Source organism: Canis aureus, chromosome 5 (genome assembly GCF_053574225.1).
Source record: "Canis aureus isolate CA01 chromosome 5, VMU_Caureus_v.1.0, whole genome shotgun sequence".
NCBI lineage: Eukaryota > Metazoa > Chordata > Mammalia > Carnivora > Canidae > Canis > Canis aureus.
Genome location: NC_135615.1, coordinates 2519705 through 2532452, shown reverse-complemented (window position 1 = coordinate 2532452; position 12748 = coordinate 2519705). Strand labels below are relative to the sequence as shown.

Sequence of the window (12748 nt, the reverse complement as noted above, 5' to 3'; positions counted from 1 at the left end):
TTGCTGCTTTTAAAATTCTCTCTTTAACATTTAAAAAAAAAGATTTATTTATTTGAGAGAGACAGACTGGAGAGAGGTAGAGGGAGAAAGAGAGAGGATCTCAAGCAGACTTCATGTTGAGCATGGAGTCTGACTTGGGGGTGACCTGAGCTGAAACCAAGACTTGGATGATTAACCAACTGTACCACCGAGGCATCCCTATCTTTAAATTTTGACATTTATTTACAGCATGTCTTGGTGTTAATCTTTCTGGGTCATATCATTTGGGACTTTCTGTACTTTCTGGACCTGGATACCTTTTTTTCCATCTCCAGGTTAGGGAAGTTTCCAGCCATTATTTCTTCATATAAGCTTTCTTCCCCCTTTTTTCTTTCTTCTCCTTCAAGGACTTGTATAATGTGAATGTAGTGTGTTTGATATTTTCCCACAGAAACTTAAATCTATTCCCAATGAAATTATTTGTTTATCTTTTTGCTCTTCTGTCTGGGTGATCTCCACTACCCTGACTTTCAGATTATGGATCCATTTTTCTGTATCATCTAGTGTATTCATGTATTTACATTTAGTGTATTTTTTCACAGCAGTTATTGTATTCTTTTGCTCTGTCATATTTTTTTGTGGTACTTTCTTATATTTTTCTGTCTTCTTGTTGAAGTTCTCATCGTATTCATCCATTTTTCTTCTGACTTAAGTTAGCATCTTTATGACCATTACTTCTCAGATAAATCTCTGTTCATTAAGGTTTTTTCTGGGATTTTATTTTGTTCTTTCATTTGGAACATGTTCCTCTTTCCTCATTTTACTTGATTCTTTGTTTTTTTGTGTGTGTGTTATGTAGAACAGCTGTATCTCCCTGTCTCGATGAGCGGCTCTGTGTAGGAGATGAATCTTAACATTTAAACTTACCCATGTTCTTGGTTGTCTCTTGAGCTGTCTCTCTGTTTCAGTTCTATGGAGCCTGGAAACCTAATCCTCCCTACCCCACCTGAGCCTGGTGCTCAAGGAACACCCCTGTGGGCACTACACATGGCCTGTTCAACTACGGTAGGGTCCCATGAGCAGCTAAAGGGAAAAGGCATGGGTCTGCTCACCTATTGCACCTGAAAGTGCTGGCAGTGGGGAGAAGGGGTTGCTTTCCCATAGCTGTTAGTTGGTTAGAGTGCGGTACAAAAAATAGGACCCACCAGTATTATCACTAGCAGTGTAGAAATAGCCTGTAAAAATGGCATCTGCCAACATTCTGTCCCTGGAGAGACTACCAACAGACTCCTACGCCTTTGGTAGATGCTTTAAGTTTAGCAAGTAAAATTCTTTCACCTGTGGTCTAGGCTTTTTTTCAAACTTCTGCTTTTTGCACTGGGTCCTTCATGTGAGCCTCTCAAGAGGGAAGTCTTTGTTCTTCATAGCCTTGGGGTTGTCCTTACTGCATTTCCCATTGGCTTTCAAAGCCAGACGTTTTGGGGGGCTCCTCACTCTTCTCAGGCTGAGAGGGTTGTGGTATCTAGCATGGAGTACAAACTCCCTTGCTTCTCAGGGAGAAGCTATATATGTTTTTATGTATGTATGTATATATTTATATTTGTGTTGTGTTTTAAGTTTTTTTCCCCAATTGTGGGTCACTATCCTGGATGTTTTTGGTAAGAGCTCATCTCTGTGTGGTATTTTTATCCTTTCTTGTGGAATAGCTATTTAGCTGGTTCTCAGGTTCTTTTCTGATGGAAAGGCTCCATATGTAGCTGTATGTGTGTTGTGTCTGTGGGAAGATATGAGTTCAGGACTTTCTACACTGCCCTCTTGAAACACTTCCTGCCCTCCCACTTAAATGAGAATTAACCAGTATTTCAATTACAAACGTGTCATTTTCTGTCATTTATTACACATTTCTTCCCTCAATGTGAAAGGATATTAGGATAAAATAAATAGTTGAAAAGCCTAGAGCAAAAGGAGAGTGAGATAGAAAAGTAAATTTGGTATAGATTAAGTCAATGGAAGCAATTTCACAGTATCCATGAGGCACTGGTTACCATGGTGTTTAGAGATACAGAACACATTCAAGTAGACAAGTATCCCTTTGCAGAACTACAGGTTGTTTTATAACTGAGTCATTTTTAATCTCTGGTGGTTTGACATTTAAAGAAGAAAATCTTGTGCAGCATTCTTATATAAGGGACAAAGAGATTAAGATCCTTTATAAATTCTTTTTAGGCATTACTACTTTTTATCTTGGGAAACGATAGAAATATATTTTTTTCACCAATACTTGTATTTTTAAGCTTCCACATGGACTTGATAGTTATTGTTATCATTGGGAGGGCAAAAACAGACAGGCTGCCCAGAATCCTAGAAATCAGTCTTAAGGAGGCATACACACCCAGTATCCTTGTTCTCAGAAATGCTTAGAGGTGGATTCTTTTCATTCAGTCAGAAGCTTCCCAAGCATTTACTGTGTGAGGATTCCTGTGTTAGGTACTAGGAAACAAAGATGAACAGGAATAATCTTTCTCTAGAGATTTAAAGTCCAGATGGAGTGATGGCCAGGAAATCACACAATTATAATTATGGGATAAATGTTGACATATAATAGGTACTCTCTGAGTTGGTAGAGGAAGAATTGTCTGAATTATGTAACTGAAGCTGGCTTGTTGATGCTTTTAAATGTGATGACAGGACAGCTTATAAAGGGAGCTACATCAGCTCCATGGTGGCCGCAAGGGCAAATTAAGCAATGGAGTATAGCAGAAAGGAAGAAATTAAGTGGAATTCATGAAGAAATTTTATTCTTATGGGAATAAAAGAATACATATTCATGGGATGTAAGTTGAAATTTCCAAGAATAACTTACCTTGTACAAAATTCCAATTATATTTGGGCCTTCTCAATTTTCGAGATATGACTAATTGAATAACACTTACTGAATACTTATTTTCATAAAAGTGACCCATATATGTCAGTATTGCTTTCGGATTTGGATTTCAAAGTCAAAAAGTCTAAGGAACAATATGGGATGTGAATTATATATCATAAAGAGAAGATGTACAATGCAAGATATCTTGAATCCAAATTCAAGAAAATAGTAAGAAATATAAAGTCAAGTTAGAGAAATTTTTAAAGCCACTTAAATATTATTGTGGTCTGAGGGATAATGAATTTTTTTGAAAAGGATCTTGCTGGGCCTATTTACAATGACTATATTTAAGAGTAGAGTCAGATGGTCTTTTTTGACTGGAGGCGTTAGTGACAGTTGGCATATGGCTACCCATCCCCCAACCACTGCCTCAGTACCTAGACACAGAGAGAAACAGATGTATAGAAGAGATAGTATTATCTTCCCCTTGATGATATTTTTTAAAAGATTTTTAAAAATTCGAGTTAGTTAACATACAATATAATGTTAGTGTTAGGTGTAAAATATAGTGATTCAATACTTCCATATATCACTTGGTGCTCATCACAAGTGCAAATCCCCATTACCTATTTAACCCATTCCCATTCTATCCACTCTCTGATAACCGTCAATTTGTTCTCTGTAGTTAAGAGTCTGTTTCTTGGTTTGCCCCTCTCCCTTCTGCTGTTTTTCCTTTTCTCTTTGTTCATTTATTTTCTTTCTTAAATTCCACATATAAGGGAGATCATATATGGTATTTCTTCCTCTAACTTATTTTACTTAGTATAATACTCTCTAACTCTATCCGTGTCATTTGTGAATGGCAAGATTTCATTCTTTTTTATGCCTGAGTAATATTCCATTGTATATATACTACATGTCTTTATCCATTCATCAACTGTTGGACACTTGAACTATTTCCACAATTTGGCTGTTGTAGATAATACTGCTACAAATATTGGGGTGTGTGTATCCCATTGAATTAGTATTTTTTATTTTTTGGGTAAATACCTAGTAGTGCAATTGTTGGGTTTTAAGGTAGGTCTCTTGTTAACCTTTTAAGGAAGCTTTAAACTGTTTTCCAGAGTGGCTATACCAGTTTGCGTTCTCACCAATGAGTGCAGGAAGGTTCCCTTTCTCGACATCCATGCCAAAACCCGTTGTTTCTTGTGTTGTTGATTTTAGCCATTCTGAGAGGTGTGAGGTGATATCTCGTTGTAGTGTTGATTTTTATTTCCCTGAGGATGAGTGACGTTGAACATCTTTTCATGTATCTGTTGGTCATCTGGATGTCTTCTTCAGTAAAATGTCTATTAATGTCTTCTGCCTATTTTTAATTGAATTATTTATTTTTTGAGTGAATTTTATAGATTCTTTATATATTTTGGATGCTAACCCTTTATCAGATATGTCATTTGCAAATGTCTTTTCCCACTCCATAGGTTGCCTTTTAGTTGTGTTGATTATTTCTTTCACTGTGATGCTGGTTTGCTTTAGTCATCATCTTGTATGTATTTAAAAAATAAAGTTAACTGATCTCCATCCAGAACTCTTTATTCACAGTTTCATTACCTTGAAATCAATTTTCACTTCACTCATGTAATTTGATTTCCTCCTAATGTAAATGTCAAACATACCCTTCATATGTAAAATCACAAATGCTTCTACTTTCAGGAGAGTTATGCCAAATAATTGTCATTTCCTTTGGTAGAGAAACTGTGTTTTATTTTATATTCTTAAATTTTTTTTTTTTTTTTTTAATTTATGATAGTCACAGAGAGAGAGAGAGAGAGAGAGGCAGAGACACAGGCAGAGGGAGAAGCAGGCTCCATGCACCGGGAGCCTGACGTGGGATTCGATCCTGGGTCTCCAGGATCGCGCCCTGGGCCAAAGGCAGGCGCTAAACCACTGCGCCACCCAGGGATCCCTAAATTTCTAGAATTTGACCCATAGGTTTTGCTCAGTAAAGTTTACTAGTAAAATTGTGAATGAACCCGTGGCTATCCATATTAGCTATTATATTAGATTTAGACAAATAAAGACATATCCTGGCTTGATAGATGTTAATGAGTTTTTCTGAGGCTTTTTAGTAATGTAATGTAATGTTAGGTATTTAATAAGCAAGATAAAAAAATGTGTACTGTACAGGTTGGGTTTATGAAATTATAAGATTTAAATTTTAAATTTGGTTTTAAGGGACTTAAAAGTCCGATTTAAAAATGTGTATATAAAAAATCCATGCTATGTGTCAAAAGAACTCTGTGCACAAATGCCATAGGGAGTTAGCAGAAGTATGAAATATTGAGTGCTGTGGTGTACCCCCAGTGGAGCAATGGAAATTTATCTGTTCTTCTGTTCTTTGAAGGAAATACAGCAGTTTTGCTAGTGACATTCTGGAATAATACACTTTCCCAGGAAGAGAATATATGAAAGGAAGAGGCCATAGTCACATGTACATGAAATAGAAATAATGAATCTCAGGGATTTGAAACAATTTATTATAAGATAGCACTGGAGAGATTGTTACAAAGCACTTTATGAGTGACCTGTGGGACTTTATTCGGTAAATAATGGAGAAATTGTTAAAGGTTTTCAAGAAATATGATTGCATTTTTTTTAAATAATAGTTATTCTTTTACCTGAACTCCAAAATATAACTTACAGTGGATATTCTACATCTTTTCTCCTGTGGAAACCAGTATCGCTAAAGCATATTATCCTTGGTAAAGGGCAGTCTGTTTCTCTGGGTGTTTTCTGTAATGGACAGTTCCCATTTGTATACATTCTTCTTTTTCTTAGACCTGTGGTCCTTGCAGTGTTCATTCACAGTACTTTTTCAAATGCAAATAGTACTCCTATGCTTGTGTTTATTTTATCTAGCAAGTTTTTTGTTTGTTTTTTAAAAGATCTGGTATCTACCAGGCGGTATTCTGGTTTCTAGACGTTTGGTAGATCAGGGATTGGCAAACCCTTCACAGGGTCAGATAGTCAATATTTTTGCATTATGGGTCACCGAGTTTCTGTTGCAAATATGTAGCACGAAAGTAACCATAAGCAATATATAAGCAAATGAGTGTGGCTGTGTTCCAATAAAGCTGCATTTATAAAAAGCAGGTGGCCAGCTGAATGTTGGCTTGTGGGCTGTAATTTGCCAGCCCTGTTCTAGAGAACCAAACAAATAAAAATGCCTGTCATCATGGAGTTTCTGTTCTAGTATTTTTCATATCTAAAATTCCTTCTTCTCTCTTTTCTAATCATAATATTTGGGGAGAGGCGCAAGAGTCCATCTGACCCTGGACAACATGGGTTTCAATATGTGAATCCACTTATAAATGGATTTTCCCCCTATAAATATAATACAGTACTGCAAATGTTTTTTTGTCTTCCTTATGATTTTCTTAACATTCTCTTTCCTTCATCTTACTTTAAGAATACAGCATACATATAACATGCAAAATATGTGTGTTAATTGACTTACATTATCGAGAGCAGTTGGGCTATTAGTTTTTAGAAAGTCAAAAAGTTATATGCAGATTTTTTACTGCATTGGGGTCAGCACCCCTAACTCCACGTTGTGCAGGGGCCAACCGTATACACTAGTTTAGTTAGTTCAATGTATATGTTACTGAAGAATTATAGCCAATTTGAATTTCATGGACTAGTTCATATAAGGAAAGCTTTATTCAGGGCTTGTGTATTTCTGATCATTGTAGAATTTTGAAATTGATTATCACTTTTCAAAAAATAAATATGCTCTTTGAGTATTCAATTTTAATTTACTTCTGAGAAAACATGACTTAACTTTATTAACTGAATCTGTAGTCTTTTGTCTGAAAGTTTTCAGTTCATTCTTAGCTGTAGACTTGTTTAATAAAGGACTATACTAAATACATTTGTTTTAGAATAATGTAGCTTACATTTATTTTTATTTATTTATTTTTTAAAGATTTATTTATTTATTCATGAGACACACACACACACACACACACACACACACAGACATAGGCAGAGGGAGAAGCAGGCTCTTAGCAGGAGCCTGATGTGGGGCTACATCCTGGCTCCTGGGATCATGACCTTTGCCAAAAGCAGCTGCCCCACTGCTGACCACCCAGGCGTCCCTGTGGCTTACATTTAGATAAATCTTTAAGTGTAGAAGTATGATGCCTGTCATCTCTGCCCTAAGCTGAAGGATTTCTCTACTTTCTTTTTAATTTAAGATTTTATTTTTATTTATTTGATAGAACAGGAGCAGGGGGACTGGCAAGTAGAGGAAGAAGCTCTCTCAGCAGAGAGCCTGACATGGGGCTCGATCCTAGGACCCCAGGATCATGACCTTAGCTGAAGGCAGATGCTTAACCGACTGAGCCACTCACGCACCTCAGGATATCTCTACTTGTTTACTTTTTGTTGCTGTTGTTCTATTTTATCTCCTCTATTAAAGATTTAAAAAACTAAGTTGTTTTTTCTTTTTAATTTGGGACTTAGTTGAACTTTTTTTTGTTTGTGCCTGTTGTGATGGTGGCTATAATTCTCAGGGATCAAATGTAGGTAATGGCTGGCCCCCCATGTGTAGTGTTCAATGAGGTGAGATGGTCTTGCTGATGGGATCCCACCCTGCCCACTCTGACTCTGACTTCACCACAGTTGTGGTGTTTATACTGTGTCAGCTTTTATTAGGATGAATTATGATCATTTCCATACAGCTGGGTGGCCGTTGTGGGAGCTTACTTTATCAAAGCAAAACTCAGACTTGCTTAGCCAATTTAGATGTCAATAAAACATTTGTTACTTATTTTTGGTTTTATCATTGGTTGTAATTTATACTTAGAATTGAAAATGTTAACATGTATGACTGAGTTTGTTTTAATTAAATGTATAATTAGGCTAATGAACCTTGTAAAAATGTAGTGGTGCAATCCTTAATATAATCTAAGCAGTTAAATTTCTAATTATACATCCAAAGTCATGTACAAAGATGCAGCATTTCAATGGCTTGCTTTCTGTGACTGTAGTCTTTGCTCCACCCCCTTTTGTAAGAAACATTGCTCAGAAGCCAGGAGAAAGGGCTTAAAGAAATATGTATATGTTTGCAGATATTTATTATAGAAAAATCATTCAGAAGTGAGATTTGTACATAGTGGATATAGTACTTTTCCCCAAAATTTTGAAAAAAAAAAAAAAGGAAATAGTAGAAATTGGGCAGGCATGGGGATGTTTCAGATTTAGCAGAAAAAAAATCTGTGTGCTCTAAAAGTTTATGTGCCAAGTTGGGTTTACATTAGATTCACACAGGTAAGGGAGGTTCTGTTTTTATATCCCCAAACCCTACAAACACACCTTCGTAAATCTGCCTCTCCATATTAATAAACGCACCGCCTCTTTCCTCCTGTGTCTATTTGTGCATTTCATCTGGGGAGTTCTTCTGGACTGTAACCCACCCAGAGCTCACCCCACTGCCCTTTTCTCTCCTCCTCTTCCTATTTTTTGCAGAGTGACTTCTTCTTATGGAAAATGGTTGTCCCTGATAAGGAATTTCAGTACTAACTGCCTAGAGGAAAAACTATTCTCTATCCCAGCATATGGACATGCCAAAATGTCTGGGACTTCATTAACTTCATTTATGTCTCTAATAAGTGTTACAGGGACCACAATGCCATAGGCAGTCAGTTCTTTATTACTCTAGAACAAATACTAGGTGCTGGTTGAATTTGCAAAAAACATACCTAAAATTTATTTTTAATTATACTGTTGGAGATGGCTTTAAATTGAATGTGGGAGGCATGGAGATCTATGTGCTTGCATTCACGTTTTTCAGGAAGATGAAAGTGTTACAACTTCCTGTTGATTTCCCTTCAGAGGGTACTTTTCATTCTCAGGCTCGCTGTTCTGTTATCAGTTCAATTCTCTTGTGAAGTTTTTTTGATAGTTCCTTCCCATTCTTTTTGTAATCATTTTCACCTAGTGAAGCAAATGAGATAATTTTGCAGATTGTACCACTTTACTTTTAAATTAATCCATTCTTTTTTGAGAGAATGATTCTAATAGTGTGGTCAAGTATTTAGAAATCAGCAGGCTACTAACTTCTCCTTAATTCAGTCTGTTCCGTTGATTCCCTGATCACTTGCTGTGTTACTTAGGATAAAATTCTTCCTCCCTACCCTCCCTTCCCCAGTGGGTTTTCTAGTCTCCAGCACTGAGAAAGAAGAGTCTAAGATTTTGCTGCTATTTTAACAACTTTGGATTCTAAAAGCCTCATTTAATAAACTGTTTATGTTCCATATGAATGTGATGGTGTATTTATTTTTGATTTGTATTTTTCACTGCATATTAGGATTACTGATGAATTAGGCCATATATGAGGACTTATTTGGAAAGACAGGCCATTGAATAAATGAAGCATGCCATGCTTTTTTTTTTTTTTTTTTTTTTTTACTGTGAATTATTATTCTAGAATGATTCCTGGGGGAGGGAGGGAGTAGATTGTAAAAGAAAAATGATTATCTAGATGAATATAAATCCATAGACCTACTCATCTGAGAAATATTGGTGCTACTTGTAGAATTAAATTATGTATTTCCAAGTTGTGTTATTTTAAACTGTGTTAAATACTGAAAGGAGCTATCTGGGGTAAATTTGTAAATTTAAACAAATGATCAGTACTAGTTAACTGCTGAGTAATTTTCATTAAACACAGTCTGTCTCTTGTCTCTCCCTCTCTGTGTATAGGTGTGTATATGTATGTGTGTATATTTATGTGTGTGTGTGTATATAAGAATATATATGTATCAAAGTATTCTATAGGCTATTTTAGAATACATAAAATATTTCAGAATACATAAAAGCGTAATCATTATTCATCACTTTAGATTGCAGAAATTTTGTAACCATACTGAGAAATAGCTCATGATTTCACCAATTTAGAACTAATTACTTAACTGGAGTGACTCTTGGAAAGGCATACTTTTACTGCACATCAAATGCATGCACCCTGCAAAGCGCTCTTGGTCTGTAGAGATAGCCTTAGCAACAAGTGTGGTGCCTCATGTATGATTGTGTTGTGATTGTCTGTGGGTGGCTGAATCATCTTTTCCTTTAAGCTGTTCTTTTATATGGTTGCTTTGAGGGTGAAGTGGCCAAATGTCTTCTAGTTCTCATACTGTCAAGAACTGTGATTTAATTTGATGTCTCAAATTATTTTGTCTCATTCAACAGAATCATGGATATATCTTAATCGATTCCTCTCTTAGAACACTTAGTCAATTGCACATAGAAACACACACAACAGGGAAGTGTTAGGAGACAGATCATGGGCACAGATGACATTTTAACAGTAACTTAATAATTATTGGTGTGTATTGTGGGATCTCTTTCTTCCAAATAAGACTCAGACCATTAGGTTGCTCATACTTTGTTCTTCCCTTTGAGCTGAGGGGATTTTTATATTTGTTTAATTCCAATATATGGTAGTGAGTAACCAAACATTACATATGTAATAATGTTTTTATCAGTCACTAAGACTTTTAGATTCTTAGACTAGTAGGTACTAATCCTCAAATGGTGAAATTACAAAAGGCGATTTAAATGTTACCTCCTCTGATGACCCTTGCCAGTTGGTGGACTTGACCTTAGGATAAAACATGCTGTACTGTACTTAACAATAAACATTAAAATGAAGTTAAAGAATGACTCTGTAAATATTCATGAAGGAAACAAGTTGAAGTTGCAAAATAACCAGTGAAAAAGGACCTTTTGCTTTCAAGTTTATTTCAGTTCAATCATAATTTGGTGTAAATGACATCTTCATGAAGAAAAGGATCTGAATCTAAATTTCTTTTGGCTCATTTTCTTCTTTGCAGAAAGTTTCTTAGAAACGTGAGACTTGTTTGCCTGAGCTAAACTCTTGTGGTTTTCATTTGTCAAGACCTTGCTACTATTTAGGTGCTTGAGCCTGCGTTGCTGATTCCCATCTTCTCCATCTTGCAGGAGCTTACAATGCACTAGTAGAGATAAGATGTGTATATAAGTAACAATTACAGAGAATTACAGAGATAAATGGCCACAGGACAGATAAGAATTACTGTAAACGTTTAAAAGAGGAAGCTGTCTATATGGGTATCTTTTTCCTGGAAAGCCTATATAGGGCATGGCAAATTGTATTCTGTTGGAAGATATATTATCTATATCTGAACTATTGGAAATATCAACTTTAATTTTGGCAGGATTCTAAATTTGAGTATCTATATGGATATTATCTCTAAATATGGAGATTATGAAAGAAAATCTAAGCTTTGGACAGGCCCAAGATAGGTTCATAAAAATTTTTAATGTGATCATCATACAGAATTTATGCTAGCCATCAAGTCAGTCACAGCACCAGAACTAGGTAAAGATTCCTGTTCTTTGTACTGTGGTCAGATAATGTTTGCCACTTGTCAGGGTATCTAGAATATTCTTTCTGTCAGTCAAGATATTAGTACTCTAGACCAAGTACCCTACTAATTTTTGCTTTTTTATCTCCTTATTGGTCTCTAACAGTTCATTCAGGCTTTTCTTTCAACCTGCAGTTTTAGCACACATTGATGAGGTTTGAACCATTGACATTCGAACCTGTCACTGGCTTTCTCTTATTTGTCTCTAAATGGGAATAATGGCAACAAATTTTTCACTTTTGGGAGACCTAACAAGTTTTGAAATTTGAGACGCTTAGGCACCATCAAATTCAGATGCCAAGAATCAAAACTTTCCTCTTTTTCTTTGCAAATGTACAATGCACTGAGGTTAACCTTTCTTTGATCACCTGCGCGTGCACGGTGAACCAGCCGGCTTAAAACAGAAAACTGCCAGAGCTATCCACAAGTGCATGGTCTTCTATGCTCCACACTGCGATATCTAGTGAACCATCAGGCAAGCTCTGTTTGAAGCATTTCTAAGCATAGAGAGGAGTACATAGTTTGTTTCAGAAACATAATCCTGACAACCAGAAACAATTTATTACATTTATTGAAAGGATCCATTTCTGCACTTCATTTATATGGTTGTGCTTTTTGTGTTGGTGTTATTTTCAAGTGTATTAATAACGATTTAATGTACTCCTTTATCAGGAAGTCTTTGTAAATATAATACCAGCATTAAAGCAGTAGGGCATTGTGCATGGTAGTAGAAATATTACATGTGTAATGATTTGCATTCTTAATGTTCCAGAACCCTGGGGTTATTAGTAAAACGATTGGAGAAAGGTGGTAAAGCTGAACAAGAAAACCTTTTTCATGAAAATGATTGCATTGTCAGGATTAATGATGGCGACCTTCGAAATAGAAGATTTGAACAGTAAGTGTGTGCTGGCTGCACTGCTGTTCTTTCATGCTCGAGGCATGAGAGAGTGTAGTCCATTGAAATGCTTCAAACAACATGTCTCTGTCTTTATACTAGAGAGGAGTATTTTCTGTCATTATCTAGCTTTTAAAAATTTAATCAAACTACAGGTAATTACTACCATTAGACTATATTTCAAAATGCCCTCTGACTGACAGAGCGCTTCTTAAAATATTATGGGCCCAATTTATACTTCACAATTTTGCTACTTCCTCACCTTTCAGAAAATTTGCCAGCGTGCTGGGCTTTATTATATTTTAACTCACGTTCCCGACTTTGTTGCATGTAATGATTCATCTTATAAATAAGCAGAGAAAGCTCCTTTGAACTATAGTGTGGTCCACCCAATTTTCTTTATCCTGATTTAAGTCATTACTCAATTAAAAAGATAAAAGTTGTCCAGTTCCTCTAAAATAGGACAAAAGTGAGCAGAAATCATAAGGATTTCGTGTGTGAGATCTGAGTCATGAATGAGCGTGAGCTGGAGCAGTT

At 35.9% G+C, this 12748-nt stretch overlaps 1 protein-coding gene across 26 annotated transcripts in view; it reads left to right on the top strand.

Annotated features, from left to right (window-relative positions):
- Positions 1 to 12748, top strand: part of PARD3 (par-3 family cell polarity regulator) — a 648392-nt gene that overhangs the window by 377517 nt on the left and 258127 nt on the right. For all 26 annotated transcript variants that reach the window (XM_077896592.1, XM_077896595.1, XM_077896596.1 and 23 more), the window contains one exon: positions 12086 to 12211. In XM_077896592.1, the coding sequence (XP_077752718.1) occupies positions 12086 to 12211 (126 nt within the window). The remainder of the gene's footprint in view (positions 1 to 12085; positions 12212 to 12748) is intronic.